Raw genomic sequence first — 27,635 nt, 5'->3', positions numbered from 1 at the left:
CGTCATGAAATAGTCTCCTTCTTGTGATTTTTTTTCAGCCATTCAAAAGTAAAAATCCTTCTTAGCTCACCACCCACTCACCCTCCAGTTGCCATTTCCAGTGGTCAATTCCGGCTCATGGTGACCCCAAGTGTGTCAGAGTAGGACAGGCCTTTCTTCCCAGATGCCTCAAACCACCAACCTTTCAGTTAGCACTTAGCCATTTGCACCACCCGGGACTCCCTGAGCTCACAGACTGTACAAAAACAGCTGGTGGGCCAGATTTGGCCTGTGGCTCTAGTTGGCTCACCTCTGGTGCAAGGTGAGACTCAAAGGTGTCTTTTTCCCACTCTGTCCGGGGACCAGCCTCCTGTCCAAGGGTCAGTCCTCCTGCGGGGGCCCACAGCAAGAGCACGAAGTAGGAAGGAGCAGAGACCCATCCCACCTCAAACATGGCATGTGTTCAGGAAATAGAGAAATCAAATGAGTGAGCTAACTAATCTACCAGCTAACCAACTAACCAGCTAACTAAGCCCCCATCTCCTGGGTTCAGAATTATTCCCTTTCCATCTCTGGGCTTCCTTAGACTAGCCTGACCCTTTGTCCTCTGGCCTATCTCATTGACCCTCACCTAACCCCCTTCTTTCTGACCTCTGGCCAGGCCTATCACCAACCCCCAACCTGCCCAAGGTGAGGGGAAACCCAAGAGAAGCCTAGCTGCTGCTGGTTGCCTCTCATTACTGATGGGCCAATGGGTGCAGACTGGCCCACACCCTAGCGCTGGGTATGATGAGGAGGGGGCTTTGGGGCTGGGGAGGGCTCAGGCTGGGCCCTAGGGGTCAGGAAGGATTGGCGGGGCAGCAGAGGAGGCCTCCAGGCAGCCGAAGGTCCTGGGCAAAGGTGAGGGGCCAAGGGCCTGCACAAACCAAGGAGACTAGCTGTGAGGAGCAGCTCAGAGCACAGAGCTAGGAGCAGCCAGGGAACGAAGAGAGAAGGTCCAAAACTCGACCCCATCCCTGACCCACTCAGCTACCGCTGCCTGTATGGTGTGAGCCCGGAGGCCTCAGGAGGCCCCAACACCCCCTCTTGTCTGCCCCCACACCTGGCATGTGACTGTTCCTGTTTCAGACTCACACCTTTAGGTCTAGCATTACACTTTTTCCGTCCTTCATTTGCAACATTGGTGGACCGCCAACTACCCTTCCAGGTCACTGGTAAGACAGACACGGCCCTCCCCCTCATGGAGCAGACCAACTAACAGGGAAGCCAGATGAGACAGTGAGCAAGGCAAGAAGAACTGGGCAATGGGGCTGCTTTAGGAAGCAAGAAAAAGGCCTGGAGGGTAGGAGCACGCTCCTGGAAGAACCGAATGAGGTCACTGTAGTCCGAGTAAGGGCCAGAGTGACAAGCATGGAGGTGGGAAGGGAGGCCGGGCCACACAGGCCTTACTGGATAGGATCAGGACCTGAGGAGCCTTTGGGGGGCCGAGTCAGGGCAGGGACTTGTGATCTGATTGAGGTTAGCAGAGCTCCTTGGCTGCTACCCCTGCTGTTGAAAGGTGGGTGAGATGCCTGTCTGTGCCAAAAGGCGAGTGTCCTGTGGGAGTTGAGGGTCAGGTCTCGCATTGCGCTGGAGCAGACTTGAAAAGCTGGGCAGGACGTGGGCGGTAGGCAGGCCCCGAAACTGCTGCTCTTGGCCTGGCTCTGGCTTTGGCTTGGCGTGCGGCTGCGGGGGAGCCGTGTGTGGGCACGTCCCTGAGCCGCCCATCCGCCCGCGGACAGGCTGCCTCTCCTGGCCCTGCTCCCAGCAAGTGGTGGAGGTGATTGAGGCAGGGAAGACAAGAAGAGGCGGCAGGGACCTCCCTGAGCCCTAAAGCCAGCCCCGAGGATAGAGCATCCCCCTCCCGCGCCAGGCATTTTGTCCAGTCATCCAAGCCTTCTGTGTCTACCATGCACTGGACACAGCTGCTGCCCCAGGGGCCCATCTAGCCAGGCCGGCTGGCAGGAGATGAGTGTGTCTGATCTGGGACCAGCCCTGAGATAGGTGCCCCCTCCCACAGCAGGGCTCTGAGGGCTACCATGCTCTCACCCTCCCAGTGGCCCAAGACGTCCTGGGCAGCATTCAGCTCTAAAAACAGAACCTGGTGGAGTTTTGCATGCTCAGTCCTGGCCTCAGACCTCCTGCGGGTGCCAGAGGGTGGGTTCCTGGGCATTGTGTGGCCAGTGTCCTCAGGGCAGGGCACCAAGCAATGTGAAGGCCACCAGAAGGGAGAGCAGAGTATGTGTGGGGAGCCTGTGTGGAGGGTGGGGGGGCAGGCTGGGGCTGTGTGGTAGCTCCTGGGGTCAGGAAGGCCTGTGTGTGTCACTGTGTGTGCGTGTCTGTGCTTACACATGTGGGCCTGTGTGCCTGCAAGCATCTGCATGTGTGAGTATGAGCGTACAGCCATGAGTATGTGTGTGCATGTGTGTCTATGTGAATGTGTGTGACTACTAGTATATGTATGTTTGCAGGTGCACATGTGGCTGAGTTTGTGCCTGTCTGTGTGTGTGCACAGGCGTGTGGGTCTGTGTATGTGTGTGTGTGGGGCCTGAACTCCTGGGGCTGTGTGACTTCAGCTGTGTCCTGTGGCCTGCTTTCCTCCTCCCCCGCCCTCCTTCTCAGTGAGTGTTGACTCAGGGAGGGACCGGCAGCCTTGGTTCAGGATTTCCTGGTTGGGACAGAAGCGGTATGTTGAAAAAGGAACAATTGTGCCTGAAGTGGACACTGAAGGGTCTGGACTCTGCAGTACTCTGTGGGGCCCAGGCCAAGAGGCCTCCCTGCCCTGCGAGGCTCTCCCCTGGGCGGCCCTTAGCACATGACCTAAAGCCCTTCCCGAAAACCCCTCCACCCCAGGCTACACAGACTTGGGGCTCTAGGCTTGGGCTCTCTTTGCTGCTGTGGAGGCAGGGTAGGCAGTCCCTGCCAAGGCACCATGAAGGCCCCAGGCTCAGACTGCCCCAGATCCCCCACCAGGCTGGGCCAGAATCCCCCAAGATGGCTTGACCTCTCCACCAGCCCTATCCCCAAGCCTCAACAAATAAAAATGAAAATCTTTAAGGCCGATCCTCTCTTAATCTAAGGGTGAGTGAAAAGTCCCAAGAGAGCTCTGCCAGGTGGGTGTCACTTCTGCCTAGAAGTGCTGCCTCTCCCAGGGGGTCCAGGAGCATTGGCCTTACCGGAAGCTAAAAATGCAGAGTCCCGGGCTGTGGCACCTGCTGAGTCAGCAGCTACGCTCTAACAAAATCCCCCAGGAAGGCGCCACGGTCACTGGCTGAGAGGCAGGCTTAGCTCAGGCCCACAGAAAGCAGCCACTTGCTGTACAAATGTGAGCCTGGCTTGGCCCCGGTCTTGAGTCAGGCTGGGGGCTGAACCCAGAGGAAAGGGTGGGCCGCCACGCCAGGTCCTTTTCCCCTTGCCCGCACCAGCGCTCCCTTCTCTGACCTGGGGCGGGCAGGGAGGTCTAATCTGCAGGACAAAGCAGGGATTTGCAGCCCAAAAGCTGCTAATGCGCCTGTAGCTTCTCTGTCAGTACCAGCTCCCTGGAGAAGGGAGAAAGCTTCCCTGGGGCACGGGGAACAGCTTGTCCCGGGCTTGTTCTGGGAGGTGGTGGGGACACGGCTGGATGACCCGGGGCTTAGCTGTCCCTAAGCAGGGTCAGCACAAGCAGTGACCCCCAGGGAGATCCCCGGGGAACCTCCAGTCGAGCTAGACTGCTGAGAGCTCAAGCTCAGCACTGTCTCTCAGAGGTATCCCCCACATACCTGTGTGTCCTGCCACCACATGTGGCCCCTGCCAGAAAAATAGGCACCACCCTAGCCCCTCACACCCACTATGCCCCTTCTCCTTCTGAACAAGGTCTCCTGTCCCCACCGCCACCTCTGCCCTGTCCCCACCCTGCCGGGTTGACGCCCCAGAAGATGGGCTATGGGAAGCACACACTACTTCCTCCAAGAGCCTCCGCCCCCCTTTAGCCTGCCTTGGTGATCCCAGGACCCTGGCAGAAGCCTGTACTGAGTTGGGAAGGAGGAGGTCAGAGCCCTTGGGGGCTTCAGAGAGCCAGCGCCTTCTGAAGCTGAAGGCATGGGGAGCGCTTGTGCAGGGCGGCTGTGGGGGATAGTGCCCGGACTCTGGTCTTCAGCCAGCACCACTCCAGGCAGCCACCAGCTAGGCAGCCGGTAATCATTAACCCCCAGCCTGGGCCTTGACCTCATCGGCCTCTGAGTAAACAGGCCTCTCTGGTCAAGCATCCACTGCCTGCTGGAGCTCTCTGGGCCTCTTTGCCCCTTGACCTCTGCTACCTCTGTGGTCCAGGCCTCCCTCCCCCTTCTCAGCTACGGAGCTGAAGCCATGGCCAGTGGTCTGGACCCCTGCCCTGATCAGCTTATCACCTGCTCCTGCACCCCGGCCCCAGCTCCTATTGTCTTGACAGCCTTCTTCCCACCTCTCTGGCCTTTGAGGCTGCTCCTCTTCCTCAGACTGGGTTTCGCTGGTAGGGGAGTCTCAAGGTCCTGTATGAGCACTGCTGGGCCTTACTGAGCACAGAGTTGAAGCACAGCCCCAAGTCCATCAATGCAGAACCTCCTTGGCTGGAGCAGGAAGCAGTACTGACTCCATGACTGATTGACCAGCCTGACTCTCTGGGGCAGGGAGGCAGACGGTTCCAGTGTGCAGCTCAAAGTCAGGACCACTGTTGAAGGCCTGTGTTTTAGCTCTGGCCCTGACTGAACTGGGTGTGTGAGCCTGGGCTCTCTGGGTATCAGTTTCCCCATCTGCACAATAAGAGATGGTCAGGAATCCAAGGGCCTTCCAGCTCCAGGATTCTAGGCCTCATTCTAGCTTGGAATGAGACCAAGTACAGCACTCCGCAGACCCCCACCCTGCCCCATGCAATCACTCACGCGGAGTCACCTGGTGGGCCCCCGTGTTCTTGCCTACTCAGCACCCACTGCCTGTTTCTGGGGCAGCCCCTGGTGTGCCTTTGGGGAACCAACCACCTCCCTCTCTCAGACCACGAGGTTCAGGCAGGGCTGTCCTAGCCCCAGGCCTAAGAAGTGGGCCATGTGCCCTGGGCCTGGCCAGTGAGTGTCAGCCGTGAGACTTTTGCAGGAAATTCTGGAAAAAAAAAAGTCTTCTCCTGCATAGGTGGCCAAGTGGGAGAATGTGAGCCTAGGGGTTGTCTTGCTGGGAGCCAGCCTGAAGGCGAAGAAGCAAAAACAAAAGTAAAATCAGAGATGGAGACCCTGGACTTGCCGTTACCGAGCTGGTGACTTCCTTCCCTGCACTGGCCACTGAGTTGTTTCCTCCCTGACTCCTGCGTCCTCACACCCCAACTCAGCCCACTCAGAGACAGGTGCCACACATGTACCTTAGCCCGAGGTGCACACACTGCTGAACAGCCACCCGGAAAACGTGGATGAAGAACAGGGCTGGAGGGGAAGCCAGCCTGGCTGCAGGGAGGGGGTCAAGGGAGAAATTTGTGACAATGGGGGAAGGGCTCGGCCAGGCCAGGCAGTGACCGCCAGAGACCTTGGGTGGGTACCCTGGTTGCTGGGAGCCACTGGGGGCTCTGGACAAGAAGATAAGGGGCAAATGGTAGGTGAGGCTGTCAGCTGAATTTCACCAACAAGGGCACAGATGGGAACGTGTGTGTTCGCATGCTCGTGCACATACACACACACACACACGCACACACACACACACAGGCACACGGAGAGGCCTGGAGCTTGCTTAGCCAGTGAGCTGGTCAGAGGCCTCTGGCCAGTCAGGCGCTCCTTCCTTTTTTCCCTCCTGGGACTGCATGGTTCCTGAAAGCCCAAGTACCAGCCAGGTGGAAGCACCCCAAGGAAAAGCGGTTACCTCCTCTCTGCTCCACCACGGAGTGCGGTGGGTCATGTGGGCCCTCCACAGAGGTCAGAATCAGCCCCACTGGGACAACCCAGAGCCCCCCACAGAGGACAGGCATCAGGGACTGAGCTCGGGCAGAAGCCTTGTTCTGGTGCTCAGGCTGCCTTGACAACTGGGAAATCGTGGGTCCTAGATGCAGATGGACTTAGACACATCACACACACCAAGCACACACAGGCATGCGCATACCTGCATAGACACACAGAGAGCAAACCCACAGATACAGTCATCTGTGGGGGCCCCCGGGCTGGGGAAGGAGGGGCTGCAATGTGGGCAGGGAGTGGGGACAATAAATAGGGAGGGAGCAGAGGCAGCCTTGGGCCCTCCTGGGAATCCCCCACCCCCGCAGCTCCAGCTCCGGCTCCTGCCTAACTCCTGGGGTTCTGCCTGGGGGACAGCTCTTGGCCAGCAGCCCTTTCCTTCTAGCCTAGCCAGCAGTGAGAGCAGCTTGAGGCCACCACAGTCCCTGTGTGTTCCTCTGTCCTCCCCTAGCCGCTCCTCTTCCTTTCCTGGGTTGGCCTTGGTCTCTTTCAGCCCTGTCTCCATTTCTGAGTCTAGGCTCCTGCCTCTCTCTGTTGGCCTCATTTTCTGTCTCCTGGAGGGGGAAGCCCACGAGTGGGGTGAAGCCCAGAAGTCAGGGTGCAGGCCCCTTGGCCGCTTGGCCCAGCTCTCATTGCCATGCTGCCCCATGCCCTGCTTCCTCATCTGGCCAGAGCCAAACTGCTCTTTGCCCTGGAGCTGCCAGCACCCCAGGGGCTGCCGGCCTCACCTCCTCTCTCTGGCCTCTGCAGCCCCTGCCTGTTCCCCAGGAGTCTGGCCAGAGTTCTGGGCCGTGGGGAGGCCACAAAGGCAGGACACTTGTCCCAGCTCCAAGCAGAGCCCTAGCCCAGGTCCTTTGAGTGCAGCCTTTGGAGGCAGACAGGCCCCCTTCCAGTCCCAACTCTGTCCGTGAAGTCCCAGAGACCTGGGGAAGGCATCCTTCACCGGGCAGCTCCAGATTTCCACCCACCTCCGTGTTGGGAAACCACCTGACCCAGAGCAGAAGCCAGGGTGGAGCAGGACGTGGAGGGGTCCCCTGCAGGCTGAGGTCCAGCCACTCGGGCCTCCATACGGTATTCTGCAGTGAAATGGGAGAAGCACTTGCCTCCTGCAGCCCCATCAGCAGGGTGCGGCCGCGAGAAGAGCCTGCCCTAGAAAGGGGAGGAGGGACAGGGGCCATCTTCACGGGGTGGACCTTGTCCAGGTGGAGAGCAGACACAGGGCCTCCATCAGGACACACCTTCCCATCTAGACAGTCACTGTCCCAGAGACCAAACCTCGTGGCCTTCATTGAGTGCACTGCTGTCATCCAGGCCAGAGCCTGCTGGTGTCCACCTCCAGGGAGCCGGCCTGGGTTGAACCAGAAGAGGAAGGAGACCAAAGCACCCAGCCTTCTTTCCCATCAAGCATCTGAGTCAGAGCTTGTCCTCGCTACACCCTTAAGGAATGGAAAGGGCCTCCTACTCTCGGAAGACCCCAGCCTCATCTGCCACCCAGCCTGCCTGGGGCTCAGGGCTGGGCTGGATGAGTCAGGGCTGCATTGGAGGTGCCCCAGCTTTACCTCCCAGAATCCAAGGCAAGGCCCAGCTTCTGTTCACCGATGGGCTGGCGTTCGAGCCTGCCTGAAGGGGCTCCTGGAAAAAAGCCCTCAGCTGGGCCTGGAGCTACCCTTTGCATGGCAAATGATGCTGGCAGTGCCAGGAGACCCCAGGAACAGGACCATGGGCAGGGGGGTGCAGCAGTCAAGAGGTCTGGCGATGGTGTCAAACTGCCTTGGCCTGCATTCTGGCCCAGTGGCTGACTGGTACTTTAACCTCTTTGAGTCTCAGCTAAAGCCTGGGGAGAGAACCCACCTCCAAGGGCTGTGAGGATTGGCACAAGGTAATTTGGAAGAGTGCTCAGCCTGCTCCCTGCCACACACTGAGCCCTAAGTCAGGGCTATCAGCCCTGTGAAGGCCGGCAGGGAGGATCCAGGTCATTTCTGCAGAGCCGACCAAGGCTGCCACTGGGACAAGGGCAATGCTTGTGGTCGAATGGCCCCCTTCCCCAGCCCCTAGCATCCTCAAGTCACAAACGTGCACTTACACACACACACACACACACACACACACACACACCTGGCTTGGCTCCCCGGGACCCAGCCACCTGCTGGAAAACCAAGAGCTGCCTTTTCAAAATAGTGATTAAGAATCAGCATGGACGATTCAAACCGAAACTCCCCAAGCCCTTCTCTGGGGTACCCAGCTCCTCTGGAGTCTGTGGGTGGAAAGCTCTTACCATAGCAGAAAAAACATTCTGCCGAAACGGAAATCTTCCTCAATTTAGCTGAGTCATCCTCTTGCGATTAAGGAAGTCCAGGTGGCCTCTGGCCCTTCCCCAGTGCCCACGGCCCAGCCGGACTGGGGGACCCCCATCCATGCTGACACCAGGTCTTCCCAGAAGAACCTTTGTCTCTAAGACAACCCCATTCTTTTGGCTTCTTCTCACAGCTAGCCAGCTGCTCCCAGGTGGGACTCCAGAACCCTGAAGAACCTGGAACCAGGGTTATGTTCCAGAGCTGGGCTAGGACAGAGGAGAAGCAGGACAGACTCAGCAGCCTGAAACTTCCAAGGGGCTATGCTGGGGGCCCTCCGGCCCATTGCATGTCTGTGTCCCTGTCCTGAGAGAGGCCCCTTGAGGACAGTGACCTGCTTGGATTGACGCTGTTGCTTCTGTCTCTACAGTCTGGGCAACCTTAGCATGTGGCAGGCGCCAGGAACCCAGTCCCTTGGCTGGTCAGTGGCTCAGAGATCCCAGGGGCCAGACAGCTCGGGGTGAGGTCCTGGAGGATGGATCAGTGAAGGGGGCAGTAGCCTGGCCCTGCTCTGCTCTTGGGCCCCAGTGGGGCTCGCTGCAGCTGGGGAAGAGAGTTTAGTCTCACCCTGAATTCCAGGAGCCTGAGGCACTTGGCCCAGATGTGGCTGGCTCCTGCTCGGTAGGACCTCCTGATTCAATGGGGGCTGGCAGTGTGTGGTGGCCCTGCATCCCCTGTGAGCCACAGGGAAGCCCTCAGGAAGCTGCCACCTCTGGAAAGAGGGTGGGATGGATGTGGGCTGGCTGCTGAACACTGCGTGAGCAGCTGGTGGTGGTCCCACCTCAGCTGTCTGGCCAAGCCTTAGCCTTCTGACCTGAGTTCTTTCCCTGGGCTGTCTGGGCACCACAGGCACCATCAGGCTGCCCACTTGTCTGAGCTCAGGCTTCCCTCAGCAGATACATGTCACATGCTGTCTGGGTGCTCCATTTCCTGCCTAAGAAATGGGATACTGACACCCACAGCTCAGGACTGTCAGGGAAATTAAAGGAATGAAAATGCCAGAGGGAACCAGGCAGTCAAGTCCCAGGCTGTGCGTGTGTGTGTGTGTGTGTGCGTGTGTGTGTGCGCGTGGGCGGGGGGGTGGTTGTCACTGAACACCCAGGTGTATCTGGAGGATAGAGGACCCCCATGCCTCCCTTCTGGGGCCCCGGGAGTGGGGCCGTTCAGAGCTGCTCTCAGTTGTCCTGGGGCGGAGCACTGAGGGCATGTCCGGGCTGAGATTCTGAGGCCACCTTGCAGAACTCCCTCAGCCGGAGTGGCGGGTGGAAGGAAAAAACAGCCCCGAAATTGTGGGGAGAGGTCTGGGCCTGGGCATGGCCTGAGGCCCGAACCAGAAGGACCGGCACCACAGTGGATGCCAGGAGGCCCAGTGAGGTTCCAGTGCCCAGTGGGCCATCTGCCTACCACCAGGGCTCCTCCAGCCCATCTTGATGCCCAGCAGGCATCTGCCGCCTGCCCTGGGGGTTGTGTGGCCCAGAGAATCCCGAGCCATCCCACACCCACTTGGAATGGGTTCTCCTGAGGCTCTGGCAGCCAGTGTTTGAGAAATTAGGTGAGGGGGGCCTGGGACGAGGGTGAGGGAGTGATTTATGTCTAAAAGTCATTTTGAAATTTTCAACATATTTTTTATATTTTTCAAAACAAAAGCTCTAAACTTGGGAGGGGGGAACCTAGCTTTGTGGGAAATGAGTCAGCCAGCCATAAAATGTGTTTTTCTGAGCCGAGGAGGGGATTATTTTACATCTTGCGGCATGAAGACACTGAGGGGAGCCCTCCTCTTGGTCCGGGTTGAGGGGGGCTCCCTGCTCTGTCGGGCTGGGACACCACACCCCTCCCTTCCCGAGCTGGGGAGTTTTGTCCTCCCAGGACAGCTGAGTTCTGTAGCTGCTTCGGAAGGGCCTGCTTCTCACCTCCCCAGGGCCTTTCCCCTCCCTCCCTGACCTCACCTCCACCCACCCCAGCCCACTCTTTTAGGCAAGTGTGAGGCCATGAGGGTTGGTGGCATCATGGTGGGGCCTGGTTTTGGAGGCAGAAATCTGGGTTCAAGTCGTGGCTTCACCATTTGCAGTCTGAGAGTCCAGTGGGCCTTGGGGAGTCTCCTGCCCCTCATCAGATGGGCAGGCTGATGGTGGGACCACCTCTTGGAGCGGCTGACTAAAGCAATGAGAGGTACCTGCTCACCATGGGGGTCAGTAAATCAGAGTAGTGAGTGAGGGCATAAAAGACAAGTGTTCCTTTGGAGACCCTTCCTAGGCCCACAAAGGCAGGGTTCCTCTTCTGCCTTCCTTCAACCTCCCATGTAGCCAGACCCTCTTCCTGTGAACTGCCCCCTTCCCTAGTTCTGGTCCCAGGAAACTGGAGGCAGAATCCCCCCACCTCCCAGGACTAAAGACTTCAGAAGGGCTAAGGTTGAGGAATTCCAGGTGCCCATGGGAATGGGATCCAGATCCACCTTCACCTGCTTTAAGGGTGGGAGGATGCCTGAGCCCCTCTGAAGCCTCTCGTGTCTGTCAGCCTCTTTGGGGCTACTGTTCATTGCCTTGGGTCTCCCCTGAAGCTCTATCTTCTCACAGATCCCAAAGACAGCCTGAGGCCAAGGGGTCCATGTTGCCTGTGGGGAGAGACCCCTGGCAGCCTGAGGCAGGAACAAACCTGGGGCCAAAACCACCTTAGCTGGGTCCCAGAAACCCACCTCCCTCCTCCACCAAGGTCAGGAGCTTGCTTTTCCTTTTGGAGCAGTAGTGAAGAAACCCCCTGAGTCCTCAGCACTCTCCACGGGCTCCGTGTCTCCCGGGACAAAGAGCAGGTACAGTGGGTACCAATTGCTCTGTCTGCCTCAGCATCCATCTTCTCTCCTTCCAGCTACAGCTCTTGGGTTTTCCTTGGATTCCTCTGTTCCTCACTCTCATTCCATGCAGTTTGGGTGGGGCTGACCCTCTAAACAGGGAGAGTGAGGAAGAGAACATGTGACTGAGGATTGGCCAATCAGTGCCTTCCATCCCCAGGGATACAGTGGTTAATTCAGTGATGAGGCTATGGTCGAATGGAATCCAATTCTGGGACTTTTGATGGAGCTATCCAGACATTAAAGCTCTGCTTCTGGTTGTCTGTTTGGAGACCTGGAGTTACTGGGAATCCCCAACAGGAGGTTGAAGCCAGTACAACCAAAAAACCAAATCTGTTGCCATCAAGTCGATTCCTACTTATAGGGACCCTATAGGACAGGGTGGAACTACCCCTTAGGGTTTCCAAGGAGTGGCTGGTAGATTCAAATTGCCAACTTTTTGTTTAGCAGCCATGGCTCTCAACCATTGCATCACCAGGGCCAGATTTATAGATCTGCCAGTATAGAGGATGGCAAAACCAGGATATAGAGTGAGAGAGAAGGATTCCTGATGACACCTCTGAGCTGCTGAATCCAGCTGTGCCTGAAGACACATACCCCTGGGATTTTTAGTGACATGTGCCAGTGCAGTCCCCTTTCTGCTCAGGCCACTGAAGCTGTGACTCTGGAAGCATTTGTAAGCCAGTTACCTGGAGGTGAGAGCCAGCTTGGAGGGAAGGACTGAGTCAGAGTTCCAGTGCACAGCTGGTCTATCCAGCCTGGATGCCTGGATATGCAAGTGAGAGTGGGAGTCAGGGGTGACCCACACTGCACACAGCTCCCAGCCAAGACCTCCCCTGGGGGACGAATGTGAGGGCAGACTTCAGGAGGAGCAGCTTACGGTTTTGCTGATGATTAAATTTAGAAAAAGAAACAGAAATTGCTCTTTGTCTTTCCATCTGTCCACTGGGCATCTTGATTTGCCCAGAGCCTCAGAGTTGTGGCGAGCTAGTTGATTGTGTGAGATGTCAGCATTTATGGCCCTGGGGCATAAGCTGCACGAGGGCAGACGTTTTGCCATGTGTGGCTCATTGCTGTGTCCCAGTGCCTAGGAGCCCCTGGTACTCAGGCAATATTTGGTGAATGAATGAAGAGGCTCAGATCCTGTCACTCTCCTGCTCCAAATCCTCCAGTAACTTCCCATCACAGTTAAAATAGTCTAGACTTCTTGCTCTGCCCTGGAAGTAGTGTGATTATGTAATTTATTGAACAAAGAGACACATTTTGGAGTGAGAGGAGATGCTATTAACAATTACCCTGGAACAATGGGAGTAAATGAGGACTGTCCCAGGTAAACCAGGATGTATGGTTACCCTACTTATAAGGCCCCAGTGATCTGGTCTCTGTCCCCATCTCCAGCTTCATTTCTTGTCCCTCTTCCTCATCCAGCCATGATGACCAGGAGACGGAGCAAGAGAAGACAATTGATGACATAATCTGGGCTGCTGGATCCAACCATGCCTGAAGACAGCTATCGGTTTGATTACTGTGCCTGTTGCTCTGCCTGGGGCAGGGGAGAGCCTTCCCTAGAGTAGACCTTTGAATGGCTGGGTCTTTCTTGTCTCTTTGGTCTTCATCGAACACTACCTCCTCAAAGAAGCCTTCCTTGACCACCTGTGCCCACCCAGGCAACCTCTAACACAAGGTCATGTTTTGTTTTATTCCTTGTCCTCGGCCTCTTGCCTATGCCCTCAGCACAGAAGCTGGCAGGGAGTGAGTGTTGAATGAACCCATGAGGTTTTGGAACACAATTTCCATTTATCTGTCAACCTCCAAGGAGAGGCTGTGTCCCCAGCACACTTCTGCAAAATGGAAGTGAAGTTAAGCAAATTCAGCTCAGGAAACGGGGGAAGCAGGGAAGGCAAAGGAAAGGGAAAAGATGGAGTCTGTGGCTGGCAAGCCAAGCACAGCTCTTTCCAGAAGTATGCACAGCACTGGATCAGCCAAGTCCACCCCAGAGATCAGCTGCACTTTGACCTCAATCACTCAGACACTTCTTTTAAAAAGTGTTGGGAACCAGAGTTTGAATGCAGGCTGTAAAGTAAACCCTGCAGGCTGGAAGTGCCAACAGACCCACATACACACAGATTGCACAGCCAGACAGAAGACACCAGATACGTTTATAATTTCCCTAATTACCTCTGTCTCTCTCTGATCTTGTGGCTCCATAATATTGTCACAGCAGTGTCTGTCATTTGGCTCTAGCTCACTGCGCAGGCACGCGGTGTTTGTTTATGGAGTGCAGACGGCAGCAGGGCCTTCATGTGGGCCCGACACCACCCCTTTGGCTGCTGTAAGGGATTGGCCTCCCTCCAGGATTCCCGAATAGATTTGCTGTTTGGGATTCTTTAAAGCAAAAAAAAAAAAAAAAAAAACTAAAAAAAAAAAACTATCGGCGAGCACTCAGTGTCCTGGCAGAAAGCCAAATTCACCTCTGATGGTTCCATTAAACGGATGTTAATAAAGTGACTGTCTGTGGAGGTGTGACCAGGGTTAAGGGAATGAAACAGGGGTGCTGAGCTCCCAGAGACTAGTCATAGCGGCACTTGTCACCACCTGTAGGGCTGAAGGGATAGGGGAGAGGATTAGTGTTACTGGAGTCCAGGGAGGTCTGGAGCCATGGAGGTTGGAGCACAGACCACCTGACAAGAGCTATAGTCTTGGGGGGTAAAGATGGGGGCACTGAAGCAGGGAGGGAGCAGAGAAAAAAATATCCTACTTCTCTCCTCTTTCTCCCTCTGATCTCCTGCTGGAGCCTCCCACTGGCCAAACCCAGCTGGAAACCAGACGGCATGGGAGCCCCACAATGTGGTCCACACAAGCCAGGCTCTCAGGGCAGAGAGTACGGTGCAGAGTGGATCCAGAGGGCAAATGGAGAATAAATAATACAGGTAAGGCATTCTGGGACATCTTTGGCAATTCTATGGCGGATCTTGTTGGATATCCTTCTTATCTTATCCCCTAAATATCTCTTGAATCTGCCTGCCCCTCAGCTCTGTGTCACAGAGCCTCACTAATGCCCTCTTGGCCATCGTGGTCCATCCTCCACACAGCAGCCAGAGTAGTCTTTGGAGTAAGCAAATCTGACCCTGGTGTCTTCCATGGCTCCTGTTGCTCTTGGGATAGTGACCAAAGTCTGAATCATTGTTTCACAGAGCCTGCGTAGTCTAACCCAGCTGACCCTCTGCCTTGCCTCCCCTCTGCACACCTTGGCCACACTGGACATTTTTCAGTTCCTGGAATGTTACCACGCTCCTTCCCACTTTGGGGTTTTATATATGCTCTTCCCCTCAACAGAATTCCCTAATCCAACCCCATTGACATAAATCTCACCGATTCTTCAGCTCTCAGCTCAAAAATCGCACCCCTAAGAATGGCTTCTCTGAACCCACAAAGCAGGGGAATGTTCCCAGTCAGACGCCCTCACCATCCCCGAATTTTCTTACTTCACAGCATGTGTCACAACTATAATTAACTAATCAATTATCTAACTCTCTGTTTATTGTCTGTCTCCCCAGAAAGACTGTGAAGTCCCATGAGAGTCGGTTCTGTCTGTCTGGTTTAATTCTGTGCCCTAAGCTCAGTGCCTGGCACATAGTAGGCACTCCACAAATACTCGTTAAATGAATAAAGGGAGACTTTCAGTTTCCACTAATGGCAGGCTAGGTTACTTGGGTCAGCCAATCCTCTTACTGAAAATGACTAAAAATTCTGGATTAAAAAAAATGTTTTTAAATATATTAGAGGCACTGAAGAGTTGGCAGTGCAAAAGGGACTTAGCTGGCCAAAACGGAAGGAAGAAGAATCCAGACAGGTAAGCGAAAGGAGAAGTCTCCTTTGCCCTGAGGCATTTTCTGATCCCCACAGGCTGGAATTTTATTTTGACACCCTTGTGGAATGAGGGAGACAGAAATAAAATCCCAAGACTTACACAAGATGGAGTATATAATAGGACAACCATTCCACATTGATGTGGAACCCCAAAGGACTATACCCTTAGTATAAGTGTGGACCAGAAATAAACCAGCCCTCACATGATCTTACAATCTAAGTTCTCATCTTTTGAGGGGCCCAGGAAATCTCAAGCCTTAAAGTTTGATCAAGGTAGCCCTGAACTAGTAGTATTCCTAGATGTTTGACAGGAGCAAATGAAAATGCTATCTAGTGGGAGATATCTTTATCCTAAATTCCAAATTTTTCTTACAAAAGATTTTTCAAAAACAATGACTAGCACATTTGCAAAGATACCAGACACATAAGACACTATGAGTGAAAACTAAAAGAATCAAAAGAAAACAGAAATAGGCCCTCAAAAACTTCAAATTATCAGTCAAGACCATAAAATAACTGCATATTGTGCTTAAAGAAATGAAAGATACTTAAAAATAACTGTAGTAATCTATAAAAAGTGACATAATAGATCTGAAAAAGAATCAAATAGAGCCTCTAGAGGTAAAAGCTATAATAACCAAAAACCAAGAACTCAATAGATAGGGTTAACAGCAGCTTAAACACAGCTGAGGAGAGAATTAGCAAACTAGAAAACAGGTCAGAAGTTATCACAAATTTTGCACACAGAGACCCAAAAAAAAAAAAAAAATACGGAAGAGAGGATATGAGATAAACAGGAAGAGAAGGCCTAACATATGTTTAATCATTGTCCTTGACAGAAAGGAGTGAGGAAATGGAGCAGAGACAGTATTTTAAAGATTAATGGGTAAAAATTTGCTTGAACTGTTGAATAAATGCATGAAGGGAAGCACTGAACCCCTTAACGGTTAGTTGTACTTTGGCGACACTCTGTCCAGCTCCGTGTTTCAAACAATCCAGAGCTTAAAAACACGGATGAAGATTTTGGACCTAGTCCACTCTTGGCCAAGGGCCATGATATTGTACAATACCAAGTTAAATGTAGCAAAGGACACATGAAAACAAAATCAGGGAGTGAAAAATCACTCTCTTGCCTATCTCTTGCCTGTGTGATTCATTCCTGCCTTCTTAAGGCCTGTTTGGATAGCCTTTAGCTGACCACAGCTCCGTCCTCCCTGTTCCTTCTTCCCTCCAGCAGGCCTTGCTGACCAGTCACTGGAGGTAGCTGAAAACCATTCCTGAGGGTCTCTCCACAGCATTTTGGGGTCTAATGGCATGGGTAGGTGGGACGAGGAAGGCTACTTCCCCACCCTGATTCACTGCTGGTTGTGACCTCCTCCTCCCAGACATGGTTCCCCTTCTCTCCTCTGACCTCTGTCTTCCTGTTCTGTGCCTGGGCAATGGTCTGGGCCCTCAGGGCTGCTTGGTGGAGACTTATTGATGAACTGACTTGCTGATTGATATGGACTAGTCCGGGCTGGGGTGGGAAGATCTGGAAGAAGGGGTGGGCTGAGGTGATAGTTGAGTGTTCCTTTGCCATAGCTGAAGAAGGCCTGATGATGCCAGCATCACCTTAGGGTCATCCAACCCTGGCCCCAACATGGTGAGGCCAAGGAGCACTAATGCCACTCATTGCCCAGCCCACCAACTCACCTAGGACCTGGCTGGTAAGGATTTAAAAGCTGGGCCTTAGAGGCAGGAAAGAATTATTGAACACTGTCCCGCAGCTCTCTAGCTCCCAACCCTGAGCTCTCTTGGATGAACAAGCAATCTGACTGGCCGGTGGGTAATTTATTTCTGATTCACTCTCCCATCTTGAAGGCCAGGTGGCCTAGTCCCCATCTTTCTCAATGAGACTGTATTCCAGAGGGACACCCATTCATCATCTTGCCTCTGGGAGTCCCGGCACACCTCTGAGACATGCTCAAACAGAGACGCTGCCAGACCTGTGCCTGGTCACACAGCAGGTGTGTGGTGAGGCCAGGGCACACACAGTCTCACGCCCCCAGTGGGTGGGAATTGGAGCCCAGCCCTTGTGTAACCAGCATCAGGGGCTGGGCCCTGTGAGCAGTTCCGTGGTCGTGCCTCTTGGAGGCCCAAGCCCAGCCCTGGTCCTTGAGATTGTGCCAGATTCTCTCACCACCCAGTAGCAGGTTGCTATCTCATGGCTGACTGGCAGGGATTTCCCAGCCCCTGATGAGTAGAGATGGGGCATCATTTGGGCCCCAAAACCTGGGTTCCAAATGTCTCTGGCATACTCTTCCAATTTCGGAATTTCTCAAAGATGTTCCAAACAGCATGTAGTTGATTTAATTTAAAAAATTAAAAACTAAAGTAAATTAAGTTCAGGAATGTTGAGTAGAGGCGGGGTGGGGGGGAGGTTCATGAAATAAAGCCAATTATGACAGTGTTAGGAAAACATGAGCTTTTCCTTCCCTTGGGTGGACTTGGGGGTTAAGAAAAAAAAATTGCTGTAGAGTCAAATTCCAGAGTAGGACTGCCCCTTAGGTTTCCAAGGCAGTAAATCTACAGAAGCAGGCTGCCACATCTTTCTCCCGCGGAGCAGCTGGTGGTTTTGAACCACTGCCCTTTTCGTGAGCAGCCCAGAGCTTAACCACTGCACCACCAGGCTCCTCCAGTCTTGGTGGTGGAGGGAGTTGAACTATTCCCCTGGACACAGAGTCAAGGAGCCTTCTTTCTGATCCTGCCCTTACACAGCCCTGGAGAGACAGGGCCTCTGGTGGCCCCTAGTTCTGTGACACTGAGCTCCTGGCTGAGGCCCCTCTCAGGATGCCTGGTTGCTGGGCCAGCGGCTGAGCTTAGGGGCCTGATGTCTCTGATGAGGCTGAGGCACAGCCTGGTAGGCAGAAGACCCTGGAGCAGGCTGCTCCCCTTTCTGGTTTGGCACACACATACCCCGGGCAGCGCTGTCCCACATAATTACATAAACTCCGCGTCATTCAAGATGCTCATCTTGTCTCTGACACATTTTGGGCTCAGAGCCACCGTCCCGCCTCCCTTGGCTCAGCAGGCCTGGCCTGTGACTCACAAGCCTCTCCCAGATGAGAGTACTCCTCAGACAGCAGGGGTCCGGGCCTTGAAGAACTTGGGGAGCGCTCGGGGAGGGAAGGGCCCTCCACCTTCCCTGGGGCTGGCAGCTCCTCCAGCCTAGCCTCAGAATCAGTCCCAAGTTCATAGCTCACAGCACACTCCTGCATGCCCACCCCCATGCTGGCTGCCTGGGAAGTTGACCTCCCCGCTCCTTCTGCTGCCCTGTGCCAAGCCTGGCTGACCAGGCTGTGGAGAAGCCGGGGCTTTAAGGTCTCTGGCCCCACTTACTACCTGCTGCCCTTTCTTGGTTCAGCAAGTAGAATCCAACTGCTTCCTGTGCTTGAGCGGTGAGGTAGGTGCCTGAGAGCAGCCTCTCTTCCTTGTCTGAGGAGTTTGCTCATTAACTCCAACAACTCTTGTGGAGGCATTCCTGGCAGACAAGGCAAGAGCAGAGTAGCTTTCCGTAGCTCTTGCCTGTTGGTGGCCCAAGCTCTGGAGAAGCTTGGCCAAGGCCTCCTACTTGCCTTTGTGCACTCCCCACCCCCATCACCTCCTGACCCGTGGAGCTTTCACAGGGCAGAGCACACCTCCCTCCTCACTCCCTGGGCCTGAACTAGATGGCCAAATGGGAGCCAGCTGTCCAGTTGGGGACTGAGATGTCCCAGTCGGGAGCTGTAAGGGGCCCAGGCGGGGGGACCAGGGGGAGGAGGAGTCTCCCAACCCACACAACATATACCTGCTCCCCTCTCACCAGCAAGGGGACAGCAAGGCTGCCCTGACCACTGAGGCCACAACTTTCCAAATGGAAGGCAGTTAATGGGTAGGCCTGTGGGATCAGGGCTGTCTTGGGATTTGGGGAGGCTGGCACCCCAATGAGAACAGTTGTCCTCACTGACCAGGAGCCAACACCTAGGATTCCGCACTGGCATACTAGTTGGCTTCAGCCAAGTGTCTCAGAAGCTTTGCCCCGTTTACCTTTCACAAGTGGATGACGTGGGTATGACTTCTGCCTACATTTTGCCTAAAAGGAAACTGAAGCTCAGAGAAATCAAGAGACTTGGTGAGGGTTACACCGTCAGTAGGAGGCAAACCAGGACTGGATGGGATGCCAGGGCTGCCTGGACCTCCTCCCCTGGGCTGTCCCCGCCATGGTTTGAGAGAAATTGCCACCTGCTGCCACGAACATATTGCTTTCCTCCAGAACCTAACTTAAAGCATCCCCAAGCACATACTGTGCCAGGGCAGCCAGCTTGATTCATCTGCTCTACAAGAGACTGGAGACCTACTATGTGCCAGACCTCTGCCTGTAGAGCAGCAAGGCCCTTAAACTCCAGGCGCACTGCTACTGGCCCCAGGCAAGCGGTACCTGCAACGCTGAATTTAAACGGCTCTTTTTTTAACCATACAGACATCAAAGTGCTTTCCTATTGTCCTGGGATAAATCCTCGGTCCTGTGAACTCCGGGGTGAAGGCCAATTAAGCTTCTGCCAGATAGGGCATATTCCCTATAAATCAGAGAGAATGTGGTCACATGAGTTTTAAATATCAGATTAAAATCAAATTAGTGGGAAAATTTGGAACAAATTGCCTCCCAGTACAGTGAATGAGTCTATTTTTAAAATGTTGCCGCACCAGGCAAAATAGTGAAGCAAACACATTTCCTAACAGCAAGCAGACACTGTGTTAGGAGTGATTTGTCATGCTTAGTCACTGCAATTACCCTAGCAAAACTCAGGAATCAAATAAAACGTGTTTGCAAATCGTAAATCACTCAAAGAGGCTACTTCAGACGGGTCCTAACCTGATGCCGAAGGCCACTCAGGCTCCCTCCAGAGGGGCCCCCACAGGCACCCAGTCCCGACACCCGCCTGCTTGTCCCAGTTCTCGGGCAGTGGCTGCACGCACCGCGTCCAGTGAAAACCATTGCCCAACTTGCACTCGCCAAAGGCCGCCGTAAATCTGCCGCATTTCCTCAACGAGAGGGTACGGTGTTCCTAGGGGCAGAAGGGGGGCTCTCAGAAGCCCAGCACTGGAGTAGGGAAGGACCAGGGGCTGCTCAGGGAGAAGAAGCTTTCTTTCAGGTGTTAGGTTGGGCTTCCACTTGCCAAGGAGCGGAAGTATCTTCAGATCCAAGAGGGTCCTGCCTAGGTCATGGGTGACATGCCCTAGCCCTAGGCCATCACATTCAGCCACTGGTGGCCCCACCCTCAGGCTATTGTCCCTCAGTAATGACCTTGACTGGCATCCTGGAGTGGGGATAGGAGAGGAGGCTGAAGACCTGGTAGGCCTTTAAAGCGGGGAGCCCATGATCCCAGCTGCCCCCACCTCAGTGCAGCCTCAGCTGCTTTGGGGTGTCTGTCTCCCCTTTCCCTGGCCCTCTCCCCTCTCCCAGCAATCCCACTTCTCCCTATGCACTCACCCATGGAGCCTAACCCTCTCTTTGGGGCCTGGTAAGGTCTTTGGTTCTGCTGGTAAGCTAGTTACATGAAGGTGTTGAGGGTTATCTAGACTGGCTGGGTTACCTTTCTGAAGCTCTGTGCATGTTAGGGGTAACTTTGTGGAAGCAACACCTCATCCAGAGTGGGATGTCAGTGGTGAGCCCTGGATCCTCAAGCTCCTGCTTGGCAGGCCTCAGGCCAACCCCATGGACCCATGAATGGGGAGGAGTGGGTGAGGGTGTTTTTAAAGAAGGAGTTAGATGGGTTATAGAGAGATCCATGCATCTCCCTTCAAAACTAGGTGTTGAAGACCTACCACGGGCCAGACGCTGGTGTCCATTGGCCCCCAAGTTCAGCAGGAAGCCAAGAAAGGCAGGACCCAACGCAAGTTCATTTCATTTGGCTCCAGGAGCTAGTAGGGACCTTGGGTGGGTGAGGGTGGAGGAGGGGACGAGGAGACAGCAAAGATGAAGTTCAGAAAATGGACTCTGGGAATGTGAGAATCACAAGGGATGTTTTTTCAACACACTGATTCCCAGCCCCGACCTGATGGCTGTAAGGAAAGGCTGTAAGTACATCTTCAGTCCATCTCAGGTGGGTCTCCAGGCTATGCTTAGGAAACGGGCAGGTAAGAGTCCAGCCTCTGGGCTCTGCCTAGAAAAGGCTTCAGAAGGGCAGAAGATCCTTCTTCCTGTGGTCCTTGTCCGACCTCTTCTGGGCCCCTCCAGATAGCCAGGTGGCAGGGACCCCTGTGTCCTGCTCTGCCACCAATCACATCTTCTGAGACCTCAGCTGTTCTTGCCCTAAGTGTCCACCACTCTCCACTCTCCTGGGGTTCAGACCCCATCAGGGTACCCCAGCATTATTTTCTGCTGTTGTCTGGCACAGGCAGTGAACTTGGATACAGAGAATGAAATGAATGGGTGTCTTTGGAAGTCATAGACCTGGGTGGGGGCGGGGGGGCTGTTCCAAGTGGGTTCGAAAAATAATAAATAAAAACAAAAGTGCAGGGAAAAAAGCTCTTGGGTGCCAGAGGGGCTGGCCAAGGCTTCAACTGCCTGAATAATGGGTTCCACATTGGTCTGGCTCTGTTTGCAGCAGCTGGGATCCGAGGTGCATGCTTGCAGGGGCTGGAGGGAACAGCTCGGCTGAGGTCAGACCTAAGCATGGCCTTGCAACAGCCCCATCCTCAGCCACAACGTGGCTAAGACGTCGCTGTGAAGCACACTCCAGTGTCCCAGCCTCCCCACACCCCCGCCTGAGGCTCCTGGGTCCTTGCCGGCCTTCACAGATTGTTTGAGTTATTAATGCTGCTTCCCAAAGATTCCATCTGGCTTTTTAATTGCTCTGGGATGGGGCTAGGAGGCTTTGATAGTGAATTTGTATCTTTCCTATGTCTCTGCTTACGTCAAATGCTCCATCCACGCAAAGGGGTGTGGGGAGGGGGGCAGGTGGGGGGGTCAGAATGGGGGAAGGGCAGATAGCACAGGTCTTTTCACAAAGTCAAGAAATAGTTTCCAAAGGTGCTGGTGGTTTAGTTTTATTTAAAGAAAAAACAAGGAGGGAAGAGAAAAAATACCCACCCCCCCCCCCCCGCAGCCATGCTAGAATAGGAAAGGAGCAGAATGGAATCTCACCACTGTCCAGGCAAGGACCCCTGCCCCATGTCTGTGAAAGGCCTGGGGGTGCTCTGGCTGAGCAAGGTCAAGGTTTCTGCTCCCCCTTGACCTTCACCTGAGTGGCCTCCACTCTCTTCCTCTTCTCCCTGTGGAGGAGGCCTGGCAGGTTCCTCCCTGAGAAGGAGGGGGCGGGAGACCTGGGAGGGGCAGACACTCCTCACCAGTCCCAGTGGCTCATCACAGGTATCAGGGCCAAACCCCATGCTCACAGATTTCCAGGAGATCCGGGAGATAAGCACGACATCTGTGACGGCACTGAAGCATCAAGAGGCATCTGGCTGCAAAGGCGCTGCCTCCCTGGCTCCGTCTGAGCGGTGACCCGGGACGCCCGGGCTCAGGGGGCCCAGGAGGAAAGTGAGGTCCCTACTCTCAGGTGCTACCTCTCATGCAAGGCAGGAGCGTCCAAGCATCTCGGGACTGGTTTCAAGCGAGCTGCCCTCACCAGGTCTGGGGCAAAGCTGCTGCCTCCAGGAAGCCTTCTTTGGTGGCCCTTGTCCACACTTTGGGCTTCCCCTTATCACACATGTTGCGCTTAAACCGCATCCTCGGGCCACAAGCTGCGAACTCAGGGGCCGCTGAGTCTGCCTGTTTCCAGCTGAGTGCCTCCTCCTTGGCACAGGCCTGGGCACACAATCCAAACCAAATCCACTGCCATTATGTTGATACCGATTCATAGGGACCCCATACAGTTTCCAAGCTTGTCTTTACGGAAGCAGACTGACACATCTGTCTCTCCAGGAGCTGCTGGTGGATTCGAACTGCCAACCTTTCAGTTAGCAGCCATAGCTCTTAACCACTGTGCCACCAGGGCTCCAATAGGCATCCAGTAAATACTTGGGGTTTTCTTGGAGTGGTTCTTCTCAAAGGCTACAGTCAGGAAGGGACTTGTGAGGGGCCTGGAGGAAGCAATGGTGACGAGGCAAGGCCTCATCCTGGACAGAGTATGCGCAGGGCAGGTTCACCCCACAGTGGCCTGAACCCCCCTTCCCCACAGGCTGCTCTGTCTACTGTGGGCCCCACTGGGGGCCCCACAAGCCCCATCCCTTTCCTGGGGCTAGATGTGGCTGGATTCAGCTCTTCCTCCCCGAGTCCGACCTGGACCCCAGAACCTGCAGTAGGAGGGAGTGCCCTGCCAGGAGCTGCAGGCTTTCAAAACGGAAACCCCTGGAGATGGTAAGGTGGAGGGGAAGGGAGGGCAGGAGGGTGCTCCTCCCCCCTCTCATCCTGGGACTTGTTCTGGGGGCAAAGGGGGAAGCCGAGGATTGGCCCCCTCAAACAAGAAAAACTGGAATTAGCGCTGAACTCAGAGAGGGTTTGCTGGGTGCCTAGCAAGCTGTGGCCTGCCCCAGCCTCCAGGCAGGCACTGCGGCCCTGGCTCCCGGTTCCCAGGGCGGGAGGGCAGGCAGCCGCCTCCTCACCGGGCTCATGGTCTTTCCTCCACCAAGCGCTGCCATGGGTGAGGAGATGGTGAGAGGAAGGACGGAGGGGATGGGGGCAGGGGCAGGGGACAAGTTGACCTTGTTAACCACACAGACAGGTAAACTTCAAGCTTTCAGAACTGAAAAAGAATTTGTAGTTTCTTGAAACCGCTCCCGTCCACAATGGCATGTACTGCAAGCTGAACGATGAAAACAAAAGGGAAAATGTGCTTTGCCTTTTACCTCAGAGAGGGTAAAACCTGAAAAAACGCCGTCAGGCTCCTGGGCTCCTTCTTCCCAAGACTGAGGGAGTGCCTTCCTTTGAGTACCTCTGCCACTAAGGGAGTGCTTGGGCGACTGTCCTCTCTGGACAGCCATTGGGGTGGGGTGTCTTCAGGAGTCAGCCTCCTGCTTGGTATCCGCTGGGGATGGGGCTGGCGGGGGCGGGGGGGGGCAAGGTTGGAGCTGGTTCTTGGGCTGAAGGGTGATGTGTGGGGAAGGACCAGGCATCCAGGGAGAAGCAGCTCCAGCCCATGGCAGGACTGTGGTGGCACTCTTCCTGTGGTGGGCTGGGGCCCAGCAGGTCTGGGGTTGGGTGGAGAGGTGCACAGCTTCAGGGCATCCTGGGGTGGCCATAGCCACATGGCCCAGGGAAAGTGGGGAGGGGTGGAGGGTCCCATCACTCAGGCATCTTCCTGCCTGCCCTGGTCCTGTTGAAGGGGTGAGCAAGGCTGCTTGGAGCTGGACCTGTGAGTGGCTTGGAAGCAAGTGTGGCCAAGGGGCCCCCTGAGTGCTGGGCGGGGTCAGCCCAAGTCCCGAAAAGGCCATGGAAGCCTCAGGCCAAGGACTCCCTCTCAGAGTCCCACTTCCCCCAGGGGAAGATGAGAGGCCACACCAAGGGCCTGTGCCCCCATCCCCAGAAAGAGACTCATTCTCTTGGGGCTTTGTCCTTCCCCTGCCCCTCATCTGCCTTGTTTGGGAAAAGTCAATCCCTAAGGTGAGGAGGGGCTCAGGATGGGTGGAGAGCTAATGAAATCAGGCCCACGGCCAGAAAATATGCAGTGATTATTTACAAATGTGATCAGGCCCACAACAAACCTTGTAAGTAGCTTCTTTCTGGTTTTAAAAATACACCAGAAATTCACTTTGATATGTTTATATTATAGATATAATACATAAAACCCCTAGCATGAAACTCTATGATCTCCCAAAAAGAAGAGAATCAAACTGTCCTTCCCTGCCCTGGCCCCCAGCAACTGTGTTCCCGACTGCATGTTGGCTGGAAGCCGCCTCCTTTCCAGACCTGGAGCCAGGGCCTCTGGGGGAACAATCCTGTGGGCAGCCTGGCTGGGGGGGGACCGAGGTCCACAGCCACCCCCAGGGAAAGCTGAGGCAGAAGGGGAAGCCCACCTCACCTCCTTGGTCCCACCCGAGCAAGAGCAATCCCAAAACCAAAAGGAAAGACAGCCTCAGACCCTCCCCCGCACTGCTGACAAAGAGTCTCATTTTGGCAAGTATCTTAGCAAAACCAAAACAGAACAAAAACCAAATAAAATGGTGGTTTAGCATAGATGTGCACATTCACATTGCACAAGGCACCACTGGGACCCAGAGAGGCCAGATACAAGTGTTGATATCGGCTGATAAAGCAAAATATCTGGAAAGCTTCTCATAACTCCGGTCCCTCTGGGATGGATTGATTGTACTTCATGTTCCTATCGCAAGCTGGTGACACACAGTACGGACAAGGCGATGCTCCCAGTGTCCCATCACCCCCTCCCCCAGCCCTAGACAAGGCCTCTAGTTGCCCTCTTCCACCAGGCCACCACTGACATGGACAAACACATGTCCTTCTGGCTAACCTATGGCCTAGCTTTCTGGTCTGGCTTGCAGAGGTGGGACTCCCAGTGTTCACCTAGTGACCCCCGTCTCAGTGAGTCCACCAGGGGAAGTCCAGCCTGTTGCAGGCTTGGAGGAGAAAGGCGAGCAACTAGGGACTCTCCCCTTCCTTTAGACCTAGGGGGTCAACCTTGGGTTCAGAGCCCCGCGTCCCTGTTTCTTCCCCTGTAAGAAGAGGAGCAGAGAAACTGGCTTGGTGGGATCAGCTACCTGAACTTTCCTCCTGCGTGGGTCTCCACCCCTTCTTCTCTCTCGGGGGCCTGCTGCAGCCTCGGGAAGGAGGCAGGAACCCTCCAAATTAAATGGCAAGGCACGTATTTGCTCCCCCTACTCGGTAGGAATTGGAGCCGTGAGTTTGCGTTTCCAAGGCACCAGGTTACTCCTTAACGCTAGAGTTGCCGGGCTCCCGGCTCAGCCCCACTGCGCTTCTCCCCTCTCCCAGGGAGAAGCCACTGCCCGACCCCTCATCTTAGAGGCACCGAGTCTGGCGCAGAGGAACGGCGGAGACACGCGGGGCAGGCCAGGCTTTCAGGGATATCCTAGTCCTGGCTTGCGTGGCTTGGGCAGCCTGGAGATCCGGCGACCCGAAACCACTCCCCAGGTCCCCGCCAGGAGCCAGCCCAGGGCGGTCCCGCCGCGGCGCCTCACGCGCAGTTGCCCATGGCCTTGACCAGGGAGCTTTCAGGCAGCTGGCTGAAGATGCCCCGCAGAGTGTCCAGTTCGCGGCTCAGTTGTTCCACCCGCTTGCGCAGGCGGTCATTGTCACTGGTCAGCTCCAGCACCTTCTGCTGCGTCTCCACGTTGCGCTGCTTGGCCTTGTCGCGGCTCTTGCGCACCGCGATGTTGTTGCGCTCGCGCCGCACCCGGTATTCGTTGCTGTTCTTGTCCACCGACTTCTTCGCCTTGCCCGCGCCGCCTCCGCCGCCGCCGCCGCCGCCCCCGCGGAGGTCTGGGTGCGCGGCCGCCAGCCCCTTGAGCGTGCCGCCTGGGCCCGGCAGGCCGGCGGCGCCGAGCGCAGGCGCTGGGTGCGGGCTGGGCACCGGCGTGGGCGGCGGCGTGGGGTGGCCGGGCTGCAGGTGCATGGTGGTCTGGCCGCAATGCGCGATCTGGAACTGCAGGTGCGGGGCGGCCAGGTGAGCGGACGGCGGGTGCGGGTGCCCGTGCGGGTGCGGCGGCGGCGGCGGCGGCTGGTAGGGGAAGAGGCCGGCCAGCGCCAGCTGCTTCGCCTCGTCCTCCTCGCGCGGCTCCTGCTTGATCACCAGCGGTCGCAGCGCCGGCGCCCCGACGCGCTCGTACAGAGGTTCCAGCCTGCCGTCCAGGTAGCCGGCCGCCGCGCAGCCGTAGCCAGGAAGGGGACCGTGCGCCCCCCCGGGCATGACGGCGCCGCCGGAGCCGGCGGGGGCGCCGGGGTAGTCGAAGTCGCCGCCGCCGCCCGCTGGGGCCACGGCCGCCTTGGCCTTCTCCTGCTGCCGGCTGTGCTGGAACAGGTCGGCCAGGAACTCGTCGTTAAAGGCGGCCGGGTCGATGTAGGCACTGATGTCGATAGACGTCTCGTGTTCGCAGATGCCGCCCAGCGGCTCGGGGGCGGCAGGTGGGGCAAGGGGCTGCGCGGGGCCCGTGCCTCGGGGAAAGCCGAAGGCGGCGCTGCTGGGCGCGTGCGGGGGGCTCTGGAGGTTGCTGCTCATCGGGGGCCGCGGCTCCGCCTCGTAGAAGTCGGCTGACTCCATGGGGGAGCTAGAGTCCTCCCGGCATGGCGAGCCTCGGCGGCCTCCAGCCTGCGCGGGACTTCGCTGCCGCCGCCGCCGCCGCCGCCGCCCACCCGAAGCCCCGGGAGCTCGCGCCCGCGCTGATCCCGGTCGCGAATGGCCAGGCCCGTGCGGGCCCCGCATTTATACCGGGGTGGCCGTCGCCCTCTAGTGTCCAAACCTCTGACCACCGGCGGCGGGTACGGCGCCTCCTGGGTCTTAGCGCCAGCCCACACAGGGGTGTGAGTGGGGCCCGAGAGCAGCGCTGGGGGGACAGGCTGCGGCGCAACGCCCACTGCCCCCTGCGCGGTGAGTCAAACCGCCGTGGGCGCGGCAT

The 27,635-nt window shown here is 55.9% G+C and overlaps 1 protein-coding gene across 1 annotated transcript; it reads right to left on the bottom strand.

Moving 5' to 3' along the window:
* Positions 1–22,775: 22,775 nt before the first annotated feature.
* CEBPA (CCAAT enhancer binding protein alpha) lies at positions 22,776–27,402 on the bottom strand. The gene has a single exon (XM_003416327.4). It carries the CDS (start codon positions 27,278–27,280, stop codon positions 26,198–26,200), a length of 1,083 nt encoding a protein of 360 aa, XP_003416375.1. The 5' UTR covers positions 27,281–27,402; the 3' UTR covers positions 22,776–26,197.
* Positions 27,403–27,635: the final 233 nt, after the last annotated feature.

The sequence above is a fragment of the Loxodonta africana genome, chromosome 21 (assembly GCF_030014295.1).
Source record: "Loxodonta africana isolate mLoxAfr1 chromosome 21, mLoxAfr1.hap2, whole genome shotgun sequence".
Classification (NCBI taxonomy): Eukaryota; Metazoa; Chordata; class Mammalia; order Proboscidea; family Elephantidae; genus Loxodonta; species Loxodonta africana.
Note: the sequence above shows the minus strand (reverse complement) of the source record. Positions and strands in the feature narration are given on the sequence as shown.